Raw genomic sequence first — 21,911 nt, 5'->3', positions numbered from 1 at the left:
CAGGAAGTCTGAGAAAGAGGAATGTGGATGAGCCTTTTGCGAAGGGCAAAGATGGTGAGAACATTGTGCCCCATGTGAATATTCACCAACGGGCATTTGCTGCTTTCAAAGAAGGCTTTCAGTTATTGGGTGGACAATACGACCCATTCTGTGGATGTCAGTCAAACACTTTCTCCAGCTGCCTTAGTGCTAGCTCAAAGGGCTCGTGGATAAAGCAGCCTAGTGGCAGGGATGGAGGTTATACATGGGCTCATTAAGGTGTCTTCTGCTCTTCAGAGCTGGTCCAGACTGATACTTGTATTGCTAAGTGCCTAAGCTGCAAACAGCAGAGATCAATGTTGACCCCCCATATGGCATCATTCTCCAGAGAGCTGCTGTCTGGTTGATTACATCGGACCTCTCCCAACCTGGAGGAAGTAGTGATCTGTCCTCATTGAAAGAGATATTTGTTGTCCTTGCACACAATGCTTCCATTAGCACCACTGTCATTGGGCTTACTGAATGCCTTATTTATCATCGTGTATCCCCAACCATATCCTCCAACCAAGGAAACCATGATGCTGTCAGAAAAAGAAGGTCTCAGGGGATACCTTTTTCATTTTTTTGATTGAAGTGCAAGTTACATGCAATAAAGTACACAAATCTTATGTGCACATTTCAGTGAAGTTTTACATATGTGTGTACCCATGTAATCACCATTCAGACAAAGTATAGAACATTATCATTTCCCCCTCCCAGAAAGTTTCCTCATGCCTTCTCCCAGGGTTTTCCTCAAAGGCAGCCACAGTTCTGACCTTTATTACAGCAGATTAATTTTACATATTCTTTCTTTGTGTGAGAGCAATTGGCCCTGAGCTAACATCTATTGCCAGTCTTCCTCTTTTTGCTTGAGGAAGATTGTCATTGAGCTAACATCTGTGCCAATCGTCCTCTATTTTGTGTGGGATGCCACCTCAGTGTGACTTGATGATCCGAACCCGCAAACCCCGGGCCACCCAAGCAGAGCACATGGATTTAACCACTATGTCACCAGGCTGGTGACATATTGTTACATATTCTTGAACTGCTTGTGAATGGAATGATACAGTATGTATTCTTTTGGTTTTTTACTTCTTTTACTCCACATTATATCTATGAGATTCATCAATGCTATTGCATGAGTCAGTAGTTCATTCTTTTTTCACTATTGGGTAGCATTCTATTGTATAAATATGCCACAATTTATTTACCCATTCTAACGTTAATGAACTTTTGGATAATTTCCAGATTGGCACTATTATGAATAAAGCTGCTATGATAGGTGTTTTTTGGTGGACATAGACATTTATTTCTCTCGGATAAATATACTCAGGAGTGGAATTGCTGGGTCATAGTTTTAGTGTTGCTGAACATTTTCCCAAAATAATTGTATCAATTTATATTCTCACTAACAGTGTACTAGAATTCCAGTTCTTCAACATCCTTACCAATACTTGGTATTCTCAATCATTGAAATTCTAGTCATTATGGTATATATGTCATGGTATCGCATTGTGAATTTTAATTTCCATTTCTCTGATAAATAATATTGAGTACCTATTCAAATGTTCACTGATCATTTTGATATCCTCTACTGCTAAATATTTATCAAATATTTTGCCCATGTAAAATTACATTGTCTTTTTCTTATTGATTTAGTTCTTTCTATATTCTGGATATGAGACCTTTGTCAGATGTATGTATTATAATATCTGATCCCATCTTTGGCGTTCCTTTTCAGTCTCTTAAAGATATATTCTGATACTGGACTTTAATGAAGTCCAAATTATCAAACTTTTCTTTAACAGTTAGTGCTTTTTGTGTCACATAAATATCTTTGCCCACCTTGAGATCTCCTCACAGAATTTTTTGAGGATTAAACGATGATGTACTTAAAGGTTACTACAACAGCACTTGGTTCATAGTAAGCACTCAAAAAAAAAAAAAACTCACAGGGAAAACTGAAAGAACAAATAGGAAAACAAGTAAGCATGTCGTCCTGATAACACATTTATTATGTGCTTTCGTTTCTTAGAGACGTGGCGTTAACATTTATAGCATCCTGAGAAAACATAGGGATGAGAAACCCTGACCATGACTTGGGTGGTGGGAGAAGGAAGAGAAGACACCCTGAGGGCAATCACCATGACTCCCTACAATGACATCAGGCTCCGGTAGAATGCATGGAAACTTTGACTTAAATTCATCTCCAAGCCTGGTAAAGCTGTGCATTTTCTCCAAATCCAGTCTCTGTTTGATCTTTCTCAATGTTGATCAAGGTCCTTGTGATCCTTTTGCTGGTTCTTTTCTTGACCCTGGCCTTACTCCCTGGGAACATTTTTATACTATATTTTAATCATTCCATGCTCATTCTTTTCTTCTCTTCCATGATCTCCCCCTCCAACCCACTCTTTCTTTCCCCAAAATACTTTCCAATATCCAATCTATGGCAACAGCCATCTTGTCCTGTCATGGCCTCCGTGGTGGCTTCCTCAGCGGCCTCCTCTGTGATCCATTTCATGGCTATTGTGATGGCCTCCTCCGTGTTCATGACTCCTGCCATGATTCATGCCATAACCATCCCCACGGCTGTGGCTCAATTCATAGCCCACCCCATGACCCATTCTGTGTCCAAAGCCATGTGTTTCTCCACGGACCAGTTCATTTCACAGACTGTGGAACATTCCAGAGTCCAGTCCTGAGCCCAGGTCCATACCAAGGCCAAAGCTGTAGTCATGAGGGAAATAAGCGCCAATATTTGTCAGGGGGAAGGAAAAGCTCCTCTAAAAGAGAAAAAAATAATATTATAAAATAAGTTCTCTTCTCCCTTATCCCTATACATACCCGTTTCACCAATGTCAGATTATTACTTCTCAAAATCACCTACTTCTCCTCTCTTTACCACCATCCTTAATGTGTCTCTGTCTCTCTCTCTCTTTGTAGTTTTACTGTTTCTCTATCTTAGAAAACAGTTTCCCTTGTTACCTGATTAATATATCTTCTGCAGCATAGCGAGGTTATGTGCTGTTGGACTTTCAAGACAAAGGTGAATCCACATCCCTATGGGAAAGACGCAGAGACTCACCCAAAAGACAGTCTTTCACATCCTTAGTCAGCTCAGGAAGCTGAGGACAGGTACATGGAATTGAGAGCCCTCAGAAAGGTCCATGCAGAGCCTTGAGATTACAGGCGTGAACTACAGAATCAAACCAACCTGGATTAGAGTACCCGATCTGCCACTTACTGGGTGTGCTGCGGCAAGTAACTAAGGTTATGGAGCTCTAGGTCCCTCACCTATAAGGTGGGTATAATATCCCCAAAGGATTGTAGAGCAAATCAAATGGCATGATGCCTTTTAAGCACTCAGTCCTGGGCCTAGCACTTAGTAAAAACTCAGCTAATGTTAGTTCTCATTAGCTGTTGATCTTGCACATAAAATTATAAACTGACTTAGGAAATCATTCCTGGATGATGGGTCTTTATTTTATAGTCTACATACGGGGGGAGGCTGAGAACTCTGAAATAAAGAATCCTAGTAAGTTGACTATATTATGCCAACCCTCGGCGGCTGCAATATGTTTTTCATTCGTTTATCCATTTTTACCAGTGGTATACTGGTGATGCTTTAACAACCAACTCTCCAGAGGAAAAAAGACGTGATTTGTAGTATTTGCCAATTTCCATAGAAGCATATTTTAAGTTACCAATGTGATGTCACTGAACTCAGAGTTGGGAAGAGATGCACAGTCTCTTGTGAGTTAGTATGACCTAGTCCAGCACCCTGCTGACTTACACTCAGCATCATTCCTCAAAGGTGAGCTTAGCAACAAGAACTATTAAGAAAGTAGGAAAGACATAAATAAATGTGAAAACCAGAATAAGAAAAATGCAAAGGAAGATCAAAACCAGAAAGCAGAAATGTGATGGGAGGTTGGAGAGTAACTATCCCAGAGAGAACAGGGAATTGCAGAGTGCTTGTGAGTGCCAGAAACTTGTTAGATATAAGACAGTCAGAAACCTGTACTTTGGATGGCCAAACATTCCTGTTTCCTGCTTTCTTTATGTTTATTTTGCTCTCGTTCTCTCTCAGATTTAGTGAAATGATTTGATGATTCCAGTCTATCAGCGGTGCTGAGGAGAACCAAGGACAGAATATTCATCCTTATCTGCACAAAAACATCAGAGGGGAAGAGGTCCCCTGTGCTGAGCAGTGCTCGTGTGTGTCATGGAAATCAGTAAACAGAGTGAGGGCCTAATGACCCCTCATTCCCTGGAGATTCTTCTTCCAGTGCCAAGATATTCTAACTTCCAGATTTTGTTTTATTAAGAGAAGTGATTTTCTTTAAGTCCCACCTTTCTATTTTTCCTCTGTTCACACAATTTCCTTTCACTTTGGCCCCAACTTCATCTTTTTCCTCCTCTTTTTCTACTTTTGATCTATCACTTTGTCTGATGTGGTCATTCTCTCTGGCCTTTATATCATGCTATGTGATTCTTTCCTTCCTAGCACAGCCACTTATTCCCCTCTCTCATTCTAGATATCCTAATAGCACTGTTTGCACGAATTCTACTCCCATTCATCAACCACCTTCTTAGCAGGCTCCACTATTAACCCATCGCTGACACTCACCAGGCAAAAACTCAGTCCTACCAGCAGCCCAACACCGACCACAACTGCAGCCAGGGAGATGAGGATGGTGGTCCAGGGCTGCAAATATCCGCTTGGTTTAGTCGTGTTTGTTGGCGTGTGGCTCACACTAACTGTGTCTGTGCCTGCGGTGACTGCGCCTGTTTTCTGGGAGGCGGTGCTGGTTCCAGCAGTGGTGGTCGGCTCATGGGTGGATCTTGTCCTGGTGGTCCTGGTACCTCGGACTGAGGTGGTAGATGATGCTCCAACATTGGATGTGCCCGGGCCAGAATTATTCAGCCCTGTTCCAGGGATGGTATAGCTGATAGCAGGGGCTGTGGAGTCCATTCCAGGGGCCGTGGTGACAGAGATGAGGGTAGCTGGTCTGGTTCCAGTGGTCCTGGCACCTAGGAAACACGTCACACAATATGACGGCTTTGTAGTGGAGACAGTTAAAGGGGAGGCAGGTGTACTTAGAGCAGGGGAGTTGAATCTAACACACATTTGGTAGTGGTGGTTTGAGGAGAGGTGTTGTAATAGGAGAAGAGATGGTAGAAGGTAATTCACATAAGGCCATGATCCCTAGAATAGATGTGATTGTCTTAGAGAAGAGAAGGTATAATATGTCCACTGATGTTGCTGATGAAGGCAGAAGATTGAGGAAATGCGACAGTGATTGATACAGAAGTGGAGGATCTATTCAATATCAGAAGTGGCCACCCAAATAGAAGAGAGTGGGCTTGGATAAAAGGGATAGGGTCTTACACTCTTGTGATGTAGTCCCAAGTATAAAACGGTGCCAGAGGAAGAGATGACAGAATCAGGTTTACTCACAGGTGAGGCAATGGCCATGGCTGAGCAGAGGTGACGTGATCTAACACAATCATGGCGGTCAACAAAGTCGAGGTGAGGCGCTAGGAACAGATGTGGCAGAACCTGGCCCACGTGGAGCAGGCTGGCCCCAGGGACAGGAAGGGTGACTAGAACAAGGTGGGAGGACCTAACAGAGCAGAGGTAGTGGAGGTGGTGGCTCCAGCAGCAATGGTTGTGCTTAGGTCGGAAGTGGTTGCACTGATACAAGAACAGTGTCTGTCCCTGGAATAGCAGTGGGTGGTTCAGAATTAAGCAGGTGGACTCAGGTCCAACACGAGTGCTGATGGCAAGTGCAGAGGTGGTTTTATTCAGAGAACTGCCAGAGAATGAAAACAATCATTCTGGTCTTAGACTAGAGCAAGGATTGGCAAACTTTTTCTGTAAAGTGTCAGATGGTAGGTTTTTAAGTTATTTGGGTCACAAAGTCTCTGTCATAACTGTGCAAAGTAGCTGGAAAGCAGCTACAGATGTAAACAAATAGGTTGTGCTCCAATAACTCTTCATTTAGAAAAACAGATAAGAGGCAAGACTTGGCCCATGAAGTGTAGTTTGCAACCCTTGGACCAGTGGTGAATATATTGAAGACAAGGTGGTGGTACCGCAGGTGGTAGATGGAAGAGAGCTGATTGCACTTGGCACAGAAGTGAGAGCGTCTGACAAGTGAGGATGGGTGTCACAGAGTTGAGGTGAGTTTGCTGTCAGCAGAAGTGATGGACTATAATTAACTGGTGGTTGGAATATTTGCAAAGAAGTGTTTCTGATTGGGATGGAAATGATGGACACTAAACAAAAGGAGGTGAGGCCAGGGTAGAAATAAGTAGGATTGAAGAAGAGGAAACAAAATTATATCTAATAGGCATGGTGGCTTGACTAGAGTCCAGAGAAGAAATGATAGAAACAGATGAAAATGTGGTGGCTGTCACTGGAGTAAAGGTATCTGATTAGAGAAGATGTGGTAGTTAGTACCTGATACAGCTGTGTTGGTGATGGGTTGAGTAGAAAAGTCAGTTGCCTTGGTGGACACTAAAGTGGCAGAAGAGGTTTTGGAATGTCTAGACACTGGTGGAGATTGCAGTGGCCCCAAAGGTGGAGGTAGAGGCCAAGAGGGGCAATGAGGCCAAAGCGAAGGCTGTGGTGACCTCTGAGGCTGTGGTGGGTCCAGAAGGTGAGGTGGAAGCTTCAGTGTCCCCAGAAGCTGTGGAAGAGAATATGATAGGCACAGATGCTGAGAAGGAGCCTGTGGTGCTCTTAGAGGCTGTGGTTGAGACAGTCAGGGTTTCAGAAACTATGGTGCTGTTTGTAGTGGGCACAGGAAAAGTGGACAAACCTGTGGTGAGCTGAGAGGCTGATGAGGAAGCCTTGGTGGACTTGATGGTCTCTGAGCCTGTGCTGGAGGCTGTGGTGCTCACAGGTGCTATTGTATATGGCATGGTGGACTCAGAGACTATGGTGGAGGCCACATTGCTAACAGACTCTGAAGTGACCTCAGAGACTGTATTACAGGCCATGCTGGTCTCAGATCTTAAGGTGGAGGCTGTGGTGGTCTCAGAGTGTGTGGTGGACAAAGACACTGCAGTGCTCTCAGAGGTTGTGGTCGAGGCTGTTTGTGGCACAGACACTGTTGTTGAGGCTGTGGGGGTCTCAGAGGCTGTGGTGGAAGCCATGAAGGTGTCAAAACCTACAGTAGTCTTAGAGACCATAGTGTAGACTGTCGTGTTTTCAGAGGCTTTGGAGAAGGCCACAGTAGTTTCGGAGGCTACGGTTGTCTCAGAGTTTGTGGTCGGCACAGACATTGTTACGGAGCCTGTGGTGGTCTCAGACATTGTGGTAAAGGCTGTGTTAGACACAGATTCTGTAGTGGTCTCAGCAGGTTTTGGGGTGCCTGTGGAAGTCAAAGACTCCGCAGTTGTCACAGAGGCTTTAGTGGAGATGATAGTGGTCTCAGAGGCTGAGGTGGAGGCCATGGTGGGCCGAGAGCCTGCTGTGGATGACCTGATAGTCCCAGAAACTGTGGCAGAGAGGGTGGTTATTTCAGAGAGAAGAGTGGTTTCAGAGGCTGTGCCAGAGAGTTTTGTTGGTACAGCAGTTGTCATGAAGTGCACAGTGGTCTCAGAAACTGCAGGGGAGGCTGTGGTGGGCACAGCTGCTGTGGTAGAGACTGTAGTGACCACAGAGGCTGTGTTGAAGGTTGTGGTAGTTTCAGAGCTTCTGGTGATCTCAGAATCCATGGTGGATGCTGTGGTGGGTACAGCTGCTATGGTACAGCATTTGGTTACCTCAGAGGCTGTGGTGATGGATGTGGAAGTTTCAGAGCCTCTGGTGGCAGTTTCAGAGTCCATGGTGGATGCTGTGGTGGGCACAGCTGCTGTGGTAGAGGGTCTGCTGACTAAAGAGGCTGTGGGGATGGATCTGGTAAGTTCAGTGCCTCTCGTACTCTCAGTACCCATGGTGGAGGCTGTAGTGGGCACAGATGTTATGGTAGAGGGTGTGGTGACCCCAGAGGCTGTGGTGTTAGTTGTGGTGCTTTCCATGCCTCTGGTGGTCTCAGAGTCCATACTTGACGCAGTGGTGGTCACAGATGCTGTGGTAATGGGTCTGGTGACCACAGAGGCTTTGGTGATAGTTGTGGTAGTTTCAGAGCTTCTGGTGGTCTCAGAGCCCATGGCGGATGCACTGGTGGGCACAGATGGTGTGGTAGAAGGTGTGATGACCTGAGAGGCTGTGGTGATGGATATGGTAGTTTCAGAGCCTCTCGTGCTCTCAGTATCCACGGTGGAGGCTGTAGTGGGCACAGATGTGGTAGAGCGTGTGGTGACCCCAGAAGCTGTGGTGATGGTTGTGGTAGTTTCAGAGCTTCTGGCAGTCTCAGAGTCCATGGTGGATGCTGTGGTGGGCACAGATACTGCGGTAGAGGGGGTAGTGACCACAGAGGCTGTGTTGAAGGTTGTGGTAGTTTCAATGCCTCTGGTTGTCTTAGGGTCAATGGCGGATGCAGTGGTGGGCACAGATGCTGTGGTAGAGGGTGTGATGACCTGAGAGGCTGTGGTGATGGATCTGGTAGTATCAGACCCTCTCGTGCTCTCAGTATCCATGGTGGAGGCTGTAGTTGGCACAGATGTGGTGGTCTGAGAACCTGTGGTGGAGTTCATTGAGGTGACAGAACCTGTAGTGGTCCCTGTGATAAGAATAACAACTTTTGAGACAAACAACTTTTCTTTTTCTCAGTTGTTGTCTAGACATTTTACCTTATGACAAGCCTGCTCACTCTCCAAGTCTGGACATTTAGATAACGACTTGAGTTTAAGATGGCTGCCATAAGTTCTCTGTTTATTTTTCCAGGGCATCTTCTAAATTAACTGCTTAGAGTTAAGCCCATGAAAAGTTAGTGATCTCCCCCACCATCAACCACCTTGTAAGTAATAGGTGCTTGTTACCCTGCTGTCTATCTCCTGCTCACTCATGACCTGGGATGGAGGAGTGCCCTTACCCCCAGCTCATTGTGTCCCTTCACTTCTGGAATCTGTAGGTAATAAGTCTCGTGACTCTACTTCCTTTGATTGATTGTACTGAAAGTGCACCTTCAATCAAAATGACCTGTGGATTTCATTTACCCAAAGTGGGAGCCCAGATGCTGAGGGAGCTACCTGCCCACCTGTGTGGGTGGCTCATGCCTCTCATTCAAAAGATCATAATCTGCATATTCTTAATTCAATATACCAGCTCCAGCTTCTCAACAGAGTCCCTGAGGCTGTGGTGGAAGCTATGGTGGTCCTAGAACTGATAAGGATTTCAAAGGCCATGGTGAATGTGGTGGGCACAGATGTTATCATGGAGGTCCTGGTGCTCTCAGAGACTATATTGAATGATGTGGTAGGCAGAGATGGTGTGGTGGTCTCAATGCGCATTGTGTTGGCTGCCGACGGTGTAGATACTACACTTGTCCCAGAGCCTTTTGTAGACACTGTAATGGTGTCTGTGGTGGAAGCCATGGTCAGGGTGTCCAGAAGGAGCTATCATTTGTCTTACTCTCTGTGATCAGGGAAGACATGACACCTGTTGTGCTGGCTGTGATTGAAGTGTCTGGGGATACTTGGCTTTTCACTGTAATATTCCTAAGAATTTTATGATCAGATGTAACAGTATTTTCCCATATCTTTTAAATTTTTCCTCCTCAATAGAAATTTCTGCTTTTTATGAATTTTAAAAAATAAGATTCTTCCTTCTTTCTATTACATGTGCCCTATACTTACTTGTAGTCCTACATAGGTTATTATTAAAACACGTATATTCCTTCCTTATATCAATATGTGTTTCTCCCTTCCTCCGTGACTGTGTTTTCTTTCCATCTTGTTAGAGTTATTTGTTTAATTTTTTCAAGTAATCACACTGTCTTTGATTCTCTATTTTGCTCTCAGACAGTGATTTATTCTTACTAATCTTTAGTCCTATTCTTATCAAATCTTAAAATGTAGTCCAACGCAAATACCTGTATGTAAATGTTTTTAGAAGTTTTATTAAAAACCTGAAAACAACCCAGTTGTCTTTTAACTGGTGAATGGGTAAGCACACTGTGGTATATTCATTCAACGGAAAACTACTCAGCAACAAAAAGGAAATATTGATGAAGCAATAACATGAATGACTCTCAGTTGCATTTTGCTACATGAAAGAAGCCAGACTCAAAAGCCTACATGTTATAGGATTCCATTTATATGACATTTTAGAAAAGGCAAAACAGCTGGGACACAAACAGTTTAGTGGTTTCCAGGGTCTGGGTTGGGAGGAGGGGTTGACTACATAGGGTCATGAGGGAGCTTTGGAGAATGATGGAAATAGTCTATATTCTGACAATATTAGTGGTTACATGACTGAGAATTTGTCAAAATTCATAGAACTACATAGCAAAAAGTGTGAATATTATTGAATATAAATTCAACTTTAATTTTCAAAAATTATTCACATTAGGCAGGGAACAGAAAAAGATAAGTAAAATATGGCATGTTATTTTTTCTTTGTTATGGGTGGTTGGTGTTCACATGAGAGAGAAATTTTGGTTACTGGAGACTTCATAGAGATAATGACATCTACACAGGATTACCATAATCAGATATTTTTGATTAATTGGAATTAAGGTAGGATATGCAAACAGCTTTAGCTAAGACTCACATTTGGGACTGAGTCACTTTTGAGAGACATTAAGCACATTGTCCTAAATGGATAAATCCTACAAACTCTATTACATGAACATTGAGCCCTTAGGTTCCATGATTCATGTATGACCAGATTTTAGAGGGCCCTTTTAAGTAGTGTAATTTATTTTTGATTTGTTAGGCACGTAGTAGAAGATCTTGAATGGAGGAGAAATATAAGAAGATTATTCTCTGGAGATATAAAATATGTATGGGATATATCCTGGCATTAGATGAACTGAAGACTTTTCAAAAGTGTTTCTAGTTTTCAAAAATAATCTACGAGGCCAAAGGAGGTGGTGGGAATGGATTAGGGATGAATTCACAAGTTTAGGATAATGTTACTTTAATATGTAATTGATACTATTTACTCCATCTATTCAGAAATTTGGGGTTCTTAAAAAGCGCCTGGTATTTTGCTAAACTCTGAGCATACCACTGCCAACAAAATAGCTGTGGATTTATATTCTAGTAAAGAAGAGAGAGAAAACATGTAAAAAACATAAATTCAGGTTAGGTTATGTGCTGTTAAGGAAATCAGGGATCCTGCCTTGGATACTATAGCCAGAAAAGGTCTCTCTGAGGAGTTGACATATAGACTGGAGTCTGAAGGATAAGAAGGCAGCCACCTGAAAAACCAGGAGAAGAATTTCACAGCCTAGTGGCACCAGTGAAGTACTCTGAGTTGTATGAGCTTGATGTTATCTAAGAGATAAACTGGAGACCAAGGTGGCTGGAAAGTAGTTATTGAAAAAAATTGTAAGAAACAAGGTTAGAGGGGGACTTGTAGAATACGATAAAGAGGTTAGGTTTCATTTCAAATACAATGAGGAATCATTGTAATAACATAGCGTGATTAATTTTCTTAATTTGTTTTTGTTTTGGGAAAACCTCACAAATTCTTTTTATTTATTTTTATTTTTTTATTTTTTTATTTTTTCCTTTTTCTCCCCAAAGCCCCCTGGTACATAGTTGTATATTCTTCGTTGTGGGTCCTTCTAGTTGCGGCATGTGGGACGCTGCCTCAGTGTGGTTTGATGAGCAGTGTCATGTCCATGCCCAGGATTCGAACCAACGAAACACTGGGCCACCTGCAGCAGAGCACGCAAACTTAACCGCTCGGCCACGGGGCCAGCCCCCACAAATTCTTTTATAGTAAGTACAGAACAAAGAATTTTTTCCCTGAATGATTTGGGATGTATTTGGTAATCTGGTATCCCATCATCCTTTAATACTGTATGTATTCTCATACACAACCATAACACAATCATCAAAATCAGGAAATTCACACTGATATATTACTGTCACTAATACTCAGACTCCTTTCAAGCTTTGTCAGTTGTCCTAATGTCTTTTATAGCAAACTGATCCAAATAAAAATCAGGTGTTGCTTTTAGTTGTTGTGTTTTCTTAGTCCTCCTCTGTCTGGTGCAGTTCTTTGGTCTTCGTTTGATTTTCGTGGCCTTGACACTTTTGAAGATTACAGGCCACTTATTTTATAGAACGTCCCTCAGATTGAGTTTGTGTGATGTTTCCTCATGATTAGGTTTATAATATTAATCTTTGGCAGGAATAGCACTAAAGTGTGTGGTATTCCTCTCTCTGCATACTATCAGGTGACAGACAATATCAGTGTGTCCTACCATTAATGTAGGTAGGTCACTTAATGTGTAATGTGGGTCACTTAATTAACGTGGTGTAGCCAGGCTGGGTTTTCCTCCTTTGAGTTAACAAGTGCTTTGTTGGCATAAACCACTTTATTCCTACTAATACTCCTTTCTCTTAAATCTATTTTGTCTGATATTAAAATAGCATTCAATCTTTTTTTGATTAGTGTTAGCATGGCTAATATACAGTATGACTATATTTTTTATTCTTTTATTTTTAGCCTGTTTGTATAGTTAGAGTTAAAATGCATTTCTTGTGGACAACATTTAATTTGGACTTTCTTTTTAGCCAATATGAAAATCTCTGCCTTTTAAGTGCAGTGTTTGGACCATTTACATTTAATGTAATGATCAATATGGTTGGGTCCAAATATATCATCTTGATATTTGTTCCCTACTTGTTCTTTATTCCTTTTCATCGCCTTTTTCTGCTTTCTTCTGGATTAACTGAGTATTTTTTATGATTGCATTTTATTTCCACTATTGCTTATTCGATATCCCTCTTATTTTTGTGTGTGTCCTTGCTCTAAGGTTTATAATATACGTCTTTAATATATCACAATCTATCTCCCAGTAATATTATACCTGTTCACATAGAGCATAAAAATCTTATAACAGTATACTTCCATTTCCCCTTCTGTCCTTTGTGCCACTGTAGTTATAGATTTTATGTCTACCTATATATAAGCCCCACAATTCATTGCTACTTTTTTCTAACAGTGTGTTATCTTTTAAAGATATTTCAAGTGAGAAAAAGTCTTTTCATTTTTACCTACGTATTTACCAATTCCAGAACACTTCATTCCTTTGCATAGATCCAAATTCCTTCTTCCTCAAGAACTTTCTTTTACGTATCTTATAGTGCAGGGCTGTGGGAGATAAAGTCTTACAGCTTTTGTTTGTCTTAAAAGAAGCCTTTACTTCACCTTTATATTGGAAGGATATTTTTGCTCTGCCAAATTCTAGGTTGACAGTGCTTTTTTTCATTTCACTATCTTAATGATATTGCTTCATTATCTTCTGGTTTGCATGATTTCTCTCTGGAAGTCTGCTATCATTCTTGTCGTTGTTCCTCTCTATTTAACTTGTCTTTTCTTCTCCAGCTGCTTTTAAGATTTTTTGTTTAGTACTGATTTTTAGCAGTTTGATTACGTTTTTCCTTGGTATGATTTTTTAAATGTTTATTTTGCTTGAGGTTCATTAAGTTCTTGGGATCTGTGGGTTTATAGTTTTCATCGAATTTTTTAAGTTTTCAGCCATCATTTCTTCAAACATGTGTTCTGTTCTTCCCTTTTCTGGAATTCCAGGTACACATATGGTAGTCTTCTTGATGTTGTCCCACAGATATTCCCGTGATATTCTGTTCACCTATTTTCAGCTCACCATGTTGGGCTATGCTCCCTCCAGCCCTCTGTGTGAAAACTCTTCTCACCCTCATAACGCTCTGATACCACCTGCCAGGCTGTCACTCAGTGGGGACAGCTTCCTTACCATATTTAGTTTTTTATATCCTGCACTGGGCCACTGCTGTCTCCTTTCCTCTCTATCACTGATATCTGCTTTGCTCTGTCCCACATAGTGACTTTAGGACTTCATTGTTCCGGAAGGGAAGAGAAAGGAAAGGCAAAGAAAAACTGATTTGTGTTTTAAAAGATCACACTCAGCCTGCTGTGTAAAAAATGGATGTACGAGGCCAAGAGTGAAAGCAGAAAATTGGTTAAGAAAACTGATTATTGATTGGACTAGAGTGGTAGCAGGAAAGATAAAGTTAAGTGGACAAATACAAACTATGTCTTGAAATTGGAAAAGAAGAATCAACAGGATGTGTTGAAAGACTGCATGTGGAAGATAGCAGGAAAAGAGAGAAATCAAGGACAACTCTTAGATTTGAGGCTTGGGCAAAGCGTTGGATATTGGTTCTATTTGATCAGATGGATGCAAAAGGATGTGAAGCTTGGAAATATTAGACATTTTGAGTTGTATATGCCTATTAGATATCCAAGAGATTGTGTCTGGTAGTCAGTTGGATGCCTGATCTTAGATCTCAGGAGAGAGATCAGACAATAGATAAAATTTGGAGTCATGTAAATATAGATTGTATTTAAAACCATGAGGCTGACTTAGATCCTCTGTGGGGGAAAGTATAACTGGAGAAGAGGGGCGTAGATCAAGCTCTTGGCACTCCATCGTTCAGATGTCAGGTAAAGGAGGAGAAACTAGTAAATGAGACTGAGAAGGGGCAGTTAATAAGGTAGAAAGAAAACTCTGAATGGTGATATCAAGGAAGCTAAGAGAAAAGAGGGGCTTTCAAAAAATATGGTGGTTGTCTGAGTTGATTGTTGCAAAGAGATCAAGTAAGATGGGGCCTGAGGAGTGTCCATTGGATTGAAGAACAATATGGAAGTGTTTACTTTATTGAGAGGAGATTTTCTTGATGGAGCAGACCACAATTGAAGTGAACAGAAGAATGAATGAGTATGCATGAAGCCTTAAGGATTTCATAGAAGAATCAAAAGTAGAGAAATTACAAAAGGCGTAACTCCATAAGGACAAAGAACTAGGGAGATTGCAACAGTAAAAGAGATATGTTTTTTTTTTTAGATAATGGATAGCAGGTGGATGAGTGGCAACTCTCCGACGGAACAGGGAATGCTTCAACATACAGGCCTACGTTGTGGGTGAGAGTCAACCACTGGCAAGTTACTCATTTTGTGGAATCCTGAAAAGGTTTAGGAATTGCAACCAGGTTCCTCTGAAGATATGGGTGTGGTGTGTGACTAAATACAGAAGGGATGGTTGAAACACAATGCAGCTAGATACCATCTCTCAGCCCCAGATCCCTTCTTCCACTCAAGTGGTTAGGTAAATACATCTCTTTCCCTCACGTGAGCCTGGGGATTTATCCCTGGGGATATTGAAACCAAAGAAACTCTGGTTCAGGGATCCCAGGCACTGCTGATGTCAGGATTGAGGAGTTGTACTGAAAGTAGGCAATTAAGTGAATGCTTACACACTGACCAGTAAAACCCTCATTGCCTCTTCCTCTACTCGGCTTCCAGTAGTAATGCTTATATTCTCTAGGCAGGAATCTTGAGAATTCCTCTTGAGGAAAGAAGTTAGCCCACAGTGGAAAATACCTGCAGACACTGACATTTTGAGGGTCTTCCCAATCAAAGCTGCCACATCTCTGCTAAGTTACCCTGGAACTCAGTCCACTAGTTAACAGGCCCTACCCCAGAACACAGATGTTCTGGCCATCATTTTAGTACCTCACTCTCAAATATAAAAGACATTCTGGGATCACCTGGTATTTGAGGAAAGTCTCTAACTTGAAAAACAAAGACCAAAACAAACATACCTATGAAGCAAATTTAGAGACAATTGAGACAATGCAGAGAGCAAAAACAACTTCAAATGTTCTCAGCAAGATAAGTAAAAATATAGCACCCATTAAAAAACAAATAAAAGGGGGCTGGCCCCGTGGCCGAGCGGTTAAGTTCGCGCGCTTCGTTGCAGGCGGCCCAGTGTTTCGTTAGTTCGAATCCTGGGCGCGGACATGGCACTGCTCATCAGACCACGTTGAGGCAGCGTCCCACATGCCACAACTAGAAGAACCCACAACGAAGAACACACAACTATGTACCGGGGGGCTTTGGGGAGAAAAAGGAAAAAATAAAATCTTTAAAAAAAAAAAAAACAAATAAAAGGATGTCATTTTTAAAAGGAACATACAGAGAACAAAAGAGATCTCTTCGAAATTTAAAAAAATTAAAATTCATTAGAAGTATTAGAATACCTTAGAAGCTGAGGAAAACTTCCCAGAAGAAAAATAAGATGACAGAGTTAGGAAACAGAAGAAGAAATATAAGAAAACTAGAGTCTCAGTCCAGGAGGTCAAACATCCAAACAACAACATTTTCAGAAAGATAGAACAGAGAAATTGATGGGAGGCAATTATCAGAGAAGAAGTGGAAGAAAGTTTCCCAGAACTAACTGACATGAGTTTTCTACTCTATAGGTTTCAAACACAATGAAAAAGGAATCCACACTATAGCACCACACCAGGAGATTTTAGAACACTAGTTTTTAAAACTCTTAAATCTTCCAGAGAAGAAAATACGTCTCTTACAAGCAATTGGTAATCAAAAAAACTGTCAGACTTCACAATCTAGAGTCTAGAAGCAGTGGGTCAATGCCTTCAGAATTCTGAGGGAAAATGGTATCTAACTAGAATTCTATAACCAGCTAAACTATGAATCAAATGCGAGGATGGGATAGAGATGTTTTTAAACATAAGATCTACAGACTCCTAGATCCATTTTTCTCTTCTTCCTGGCACATAGATAGATTACGTTTCCCAATCTCTCCTGTAGATGATTATGGCTACATGTCTAAGCCCGGCCAGAGGATCATAAAGGGAAGGAATATATATAACTTCCACTTCATTTGCTTAAGAGAAAATTCCTGTTTCTTGATTTCTGTTCTTCCATCCTTCCTTTTGGTTAATATGATGATGACATCGGAAACCTTGTGCTGAAGATGACAGAACCACCTTCACCCTGGGTCCCTGAATGATTGCCTGCAGCAAAGCTCCCACCATCCTATAATGAAGTCTATCTTGTCTAACTTTAACTTTACAATAAAGTTTATTTTATTTTTAACTTGCTTATTTTTCAAAGTCACTTTTGGGATCTTTTTGTTACAGCAGTTTAGCATTACCCTAACAGTGCACGTGTTTTTAAAACAATTTCCTACCATGAATCCTCTCTCAGGAAGCTTCTAGAGACAGTGCTGCACCAAAATGAGAAAATAAAACAAGAAAGAAGAAGATAGGGACCTACAAGAGGGAAAAGGGAATTTCCAGAATGTTGGTAAAGGAAAATTGTAGGACAAGAGCTGGCAGCATACCCAGAGATCAACAAGTATTTACTGAAGGCAGACAGATGCTTCCAGATGGGATTTCTTAAGGGAAAAAGTGAAACTGATAGATTGGCTCATGAGAAATTGAGAAGAAATGTATACTTTAGATGGAGTTTGAGGGTGAATTAATATGTATAAAGACAACTAAGCACATTTAAAAAGTGAGGCTATTATTAATACCTAGAAAAACAAAAATGTACAAGAAAGGAAAGTAATCATAATGCAATATATGATCCAGCTATAAGTGTTATTTGCATAGTTATCATAATGTAAATACTAAATACTAATTTAACACTAAAAATTTAATGTTAACATTTTGGAAGAATTGTGAGATGGAATATGAGATGTGTATGTGTTGGAGGAGAGGTCTAAGAGCTAAATCCTCTTTTCATCTTTCAGAAGGAAGTCAATAAATCATGCCTGAAGCAGGAAAAAAATACCCAGCCAACAAACAAGGAATAGTAGCCTAAGAATGTTGTTTACAAATATGAAGGTAAATGCCAAAAGAAACTGGAGTAGGACTTGCAAGTGAGAAGCAGAAGGAGAAGGGTCAAGGTCTCAAGATTTATTATAAGCCTTGTGTCATTCTTTCTTTTTCATAATTATTTACATGCATTACCTCATAAAAATAAAATAAACAAGTGAATGGGAGGTGAGAAGTGGAAATAGCAAATGTAGGGACCTCTTTCAAGAAGGTGGGTAATGGAGGAGAATGGAAGCTGAGGCAGCGGCTAGGGAGTAATGTGGGTGAGGAAGGTGTAAGGACGGATATTATCAAAACAATGTTTTGTCCAAGGACTAATGTGATTCAATTGCCTGAGGTGCTTGCTAACAAGCAGCTCTCAGCACCTCCCTCCCAAGCTTACTGCATCAGGACCTCTGGGGGCCAGAGCCCCAGAATCTCAGTTTTTAACAAATTCCTTGGGTGATACATATGCACACTGGACCAGAGCTTGTTTGGATGCTGATGGGAAGGATCTAAGAAAGGTGGAAGGAGAAAAGATGGGAGAAGGAGAAACCCACTGAGAAGGTCCCTGAGACAGCAGGAAGGTGAGGAGGGATCCAGAAGTCAGATGGAGGGGTTAATCCTTGCTAATTCATTGTAATGGAGAAGGGAGAAATGAAGAGTTATTTTATAGATCTGGTAGTGAGAAAATGAGGTGCCTGTCAGCACTTGTTCTTTTTTTTGTAATGAAATATTGTTTATGTGCATCTTTCGCAGTAGACTAGGAGTTCCATGAGGGCAGAGACTGTGGCATTTCATGCACCATTCTTCACCGTGGCTTAGCATGTAGCAGTGCCTGGCTCAGGGCAGGAGCTCCATAAATGTTTGTTGAATGACCTGTTCAGTCTGAGGTAAAGAGATTATCGTTTAAAATCAGATGGATAGGACTGGAGTTAGGGATCAGGACAGGCTGGAGAAGGATTTGGAAGTCGTTTGTAGGTAGAGACTAGTTGAAGCATTCAAGATGAAGGGGCTCACAAGAAAGGAAAAGAAAAAGAAGGAACCTTGAAGAAAGGAGTGCTGGAGCAGAGTGAGGAAGCAAATTCAGAAAAGGATGCAAGAATCAGATATATTAGGGAAGAGAGGGCGAAAAAATCACCCAAAATCCCCTACATCATCCAACCTAGATCTTTCCTTTCAACTCTGCACCTCCCTTTTCTTGGCATGTCATCCTACAGTAATGGCAAAGGAAAGAGATAAGCTGATTAACCTTGTCTGTAATAATTAAGGAAGAAAATTTGATATTGTAAGAAATCAAAGGCAGGAGTCAATGGAACCAGTTCGGGCAGTCAGTTGGAATCACACAGAAACTTCTCACAGATTCACTTCTCCCTCGGGCTATTTCCTTCCATAACTACCACTGACTCCAGACCAGAGGCCTGGTTTCCCCGTGGTCAACCTCCAGTTTGTTTCTCCCAGGGGGAATTCTGAGGGATGAAGTGTGGATTTGAAATCAGGCAGCATTCAAGGAGGGAATATTTTTACTTAACTTTAGACTCAAAACCTGGGTCTAATTTGGAATTGAGGATGCTATTGGAAGTAGGATGCTCCAGTTAAAAACAAAACATTTATGCAACATACAATGGGAAGTGAGACACCCCACTTGTGCTTATACTCACAGCTGGGGGAGATGACTACGGGTTTGCACAAAAGCAGCATCAGAAGCATGGTCAATGGAGCTGGGTCAGTACTAGCTTTTGCAGAAATGAACAAAAGAGTGAATCATCTTTTCCTCCGGAAGAAGAGTCATGCCTGGGCTGGGCACCCCTATCTCCTTCAGACCTGTGGCCTCCATACCCCTCTGCTTCATTAACTGAGATGTCACTTACCCCATCCCAGGAATCCAAAGAGGAGCAGCAACAGGAACCAGAAAGCAGGAGAGATTTTTCCTCTCCTCATCTTGAAATGATTCACATGGGAAGTTGTCATCTGAATGCCTAGGTTCCGGAGGAAAGGTGGGCTGCAGAGACGGAGAGTCAAGGGGCATACCCCCTAGGGCCTTGATGGAAAATGAAGTTGCAGGAAGAGCAAAGAAGGCCAGTCAGTTCCAGGGTGAGCCTTGTGGGGGTGTGGGGGAGTGGGAGCTCCACAAATTGCTCCACAGTTTGACTTCCTAGTTTTCTTCTTTTTTCTTGTGAGCACATCTAAGGGATTTATACCTGATCCTGGCTAGGGGAGGTCAGAGCTTCAGGCCCTCCCTTCCCAGGGAGGGGCATCTCTGCTTTACGTTTTCTGCACTTCAGGGCTGGTTTGACAGAGGTAACCTGTAGGGACCAAGGCGGAAGAGATGGGCAAGTCAGCTGATTAGAGTCTGCCGGCATGAGAAGGAGCAGAGGGGGCGAATCAGAATGACAGAATCAAATTTGTCAGGTGGAAGGGACCTACCCTTTGAACCAGAGATGATCTGAAACCTGTTTTCTTTGGGTATGCCTCATTTCCAAAGCAGACCTTTGTAGAAGAAGGAAAGAGGAAGAGAAGAAAATGATGTGAATGGATCTTAAATGTCAATAGGTGTCTTTTGGGGCAAAGCTGGGGATTTGGAGATTGTGAAAGTCATCAGACACACTCGGGGTCTTCTCTAGTGTTCTTTCCTAGATTCAGGGTAGCACGTGGCTGTGTGATACTTTTGCTGGACTCTCCAAGAATGGGGAAGGTAGACACTGAGTAAATCTCTCACTGCTAGTGTCAAACGGGGGCGAATGGGAGAGGGCACAGGGACCAGCACCACCAATTTTCCAGGCTTATCTTTGGCATCTCTTTCAGCACAGACCAGGGGTCCTAACTCACCTTGGTCCCTATTTATAAGCTCACAACTAACAGTAGGTTGAAATTTACACCTGGTAACTCAGATATGACTTAATTTGCTGTAACTGATCTGACTTAGTGCCTGGGCTCTTGTTCCCACCAATGGCAGGGAGGGCTGTGGTAAGGGATGAGGATGTGAATTCACCTTGCCAAGTATTGGTGATCCAATTTCATTACCTTTTAAGAGGGTCTCTTTTGGAGTGTATACTGTGTGGCCCCATTTATATGAAAGTCCAATACAGAGAAAAGTGAACTGATGATGAGGAAGTCAAAACAGTGGCTACCTGTGGAAGTGGTATTGGTGAGGAGAGGGCAGCGGGGGAGCCTTCTGAGATGAGGGGGATGCTGGATAGCAGGGTCTAGATGGTGGGCACATAAGTGTATGCATGTTAAAATTCAACAACTTCAACACTGACGAAGTGTCCACTTTGCACAGTCTTCAATTTTTCCACTCTTATACTCAAAAAGAATTGTGAAAAACTATGTATTCCTTCGCCTGTTTATGTTTAATCTAACTTTATCATAAGTTTAATAATTGCAGAGAATATAATTTCTATATTGTAAATATAAACATTGAAATAATAAAACAGTTTTACTACTCTTTAAAATGTTTCAGACAGACTCTAGACACTATAGCATCTCAATATCCACCCTTATCCTTTCTAACAGCATCTAAGCTAGTTCTTCCTCAACAGTTCAGGGCTTTACACAGTTCCTTCTGCTCTGTGAACATTTTATTTCCTCCACATTGTTCTACCGTATTATTTTTTGCTTGAAAGATTTTTAGTGATCACCCTGTCATGCTTCTCTGCACCAAAATATATATTTATAAACTTTTTAAAATTTTCCCGTGACTTGTAGGACTCTCAGTGGTAAATTTTACAGTCCTCAATAACCTTTTGATGAAAAGGAAATGTTTTTCTTATGCAACATTGTTCCATATTTTCAAGGAAATATGAAGCATTAAACTACCCAATATAAAAAATAATAAAATTTATGAAGTGCTACCAAATGCGAGACTGTTTTAGGGGCTTCATAGCAGTCTCATGAATGGATACTGTTATCACCCTCGTTTTTATAGGTGAGCAGACTGAGACCCTGGCGAGGTAAGAAATTTGTGCAAGGTCACGCTGAGCCTAGATGTGAAACCAGAAATTCTAGTTCCTCAACCTGTGCTCTTAGCTGACATACTATACGGCCTCTCTACATTCCTTTCGTCTTGAGATGTAAAATTAATCAGTTGGAAGTAAATGTGAAACTTTTAACTTTCTCCTCCTTGAAATCATGCAAAACACACCACCATGACC

General features: G+C 41.6%; 1 protein-coding gene and 1 long non-coding RNA gene across 3 annotated transcripts in view; one reads left to right on the top strand and one right to left on the bottom strand.

Annotated features, from left to right (window-relative positions):
* The window catches only part of LOC139077292 (uncharacterized), a 97,689-nt gene that overhangs the window by 49,404 nt on the left and 26,374 nt on the right, over positions 1 to 21,911 (top strand). The window lies entirely within an intron of this gene.
* Positions 2,011 to 19,973, bottom strand: MUC22 (mucin 22). 2 transcript variants are annotated; one of them, XM_070584302.1, is made up of 4 exons: positions 19,629 to 19,968; positions 6,846 to 8,693; positions 4,649 to 5,052; positions 2,011 to 2,801 (listed from the first exon to the last, which is right to left on the bottom strand). In XM_070584302.1, the coding sequence occupies exons 1-4, from the start codon at positions 19,726 to 19,728 to the stop codon at positions 2,685 to 2,687; spliced, it is 2,469 nt and encodes an 822-aa protein (XP_070440403.1). In that variant the 5' UTR covers positions 19,729 to 19,968; the 3' UTR covers positions 2,011 to 2,684. The 2 variants fall into 2 exon arrangements, with proteins under 2 accessions (XP_070440403.1, XP_070440404.1); XM_070584303.1 differs by lacking the exon at positions 2,011 to 2,801 and adding an exon at positions 2,826 to 3,078 and having other exon boundaries at positions 19,629 to 19,973.

The sequence above is a fragment of the Equus przewalskii genome, chromosome 19 (genome assembly GCF_037783145.1).
Source record: "Equus przewalskii isolate Varuska chromosome 19, EquPr2, whole genome shotgun sequence".
NCBI classification, from domain to species: domain Eukaryota; kingdom Metazoa; phylum Chordata; class Mammalia; order Perissodactyla; family Equidae; genus Equus; species Equus przewalskii.
This window is presented reverse-complemented; position numbering and strand designations above follow the sequence as displayed.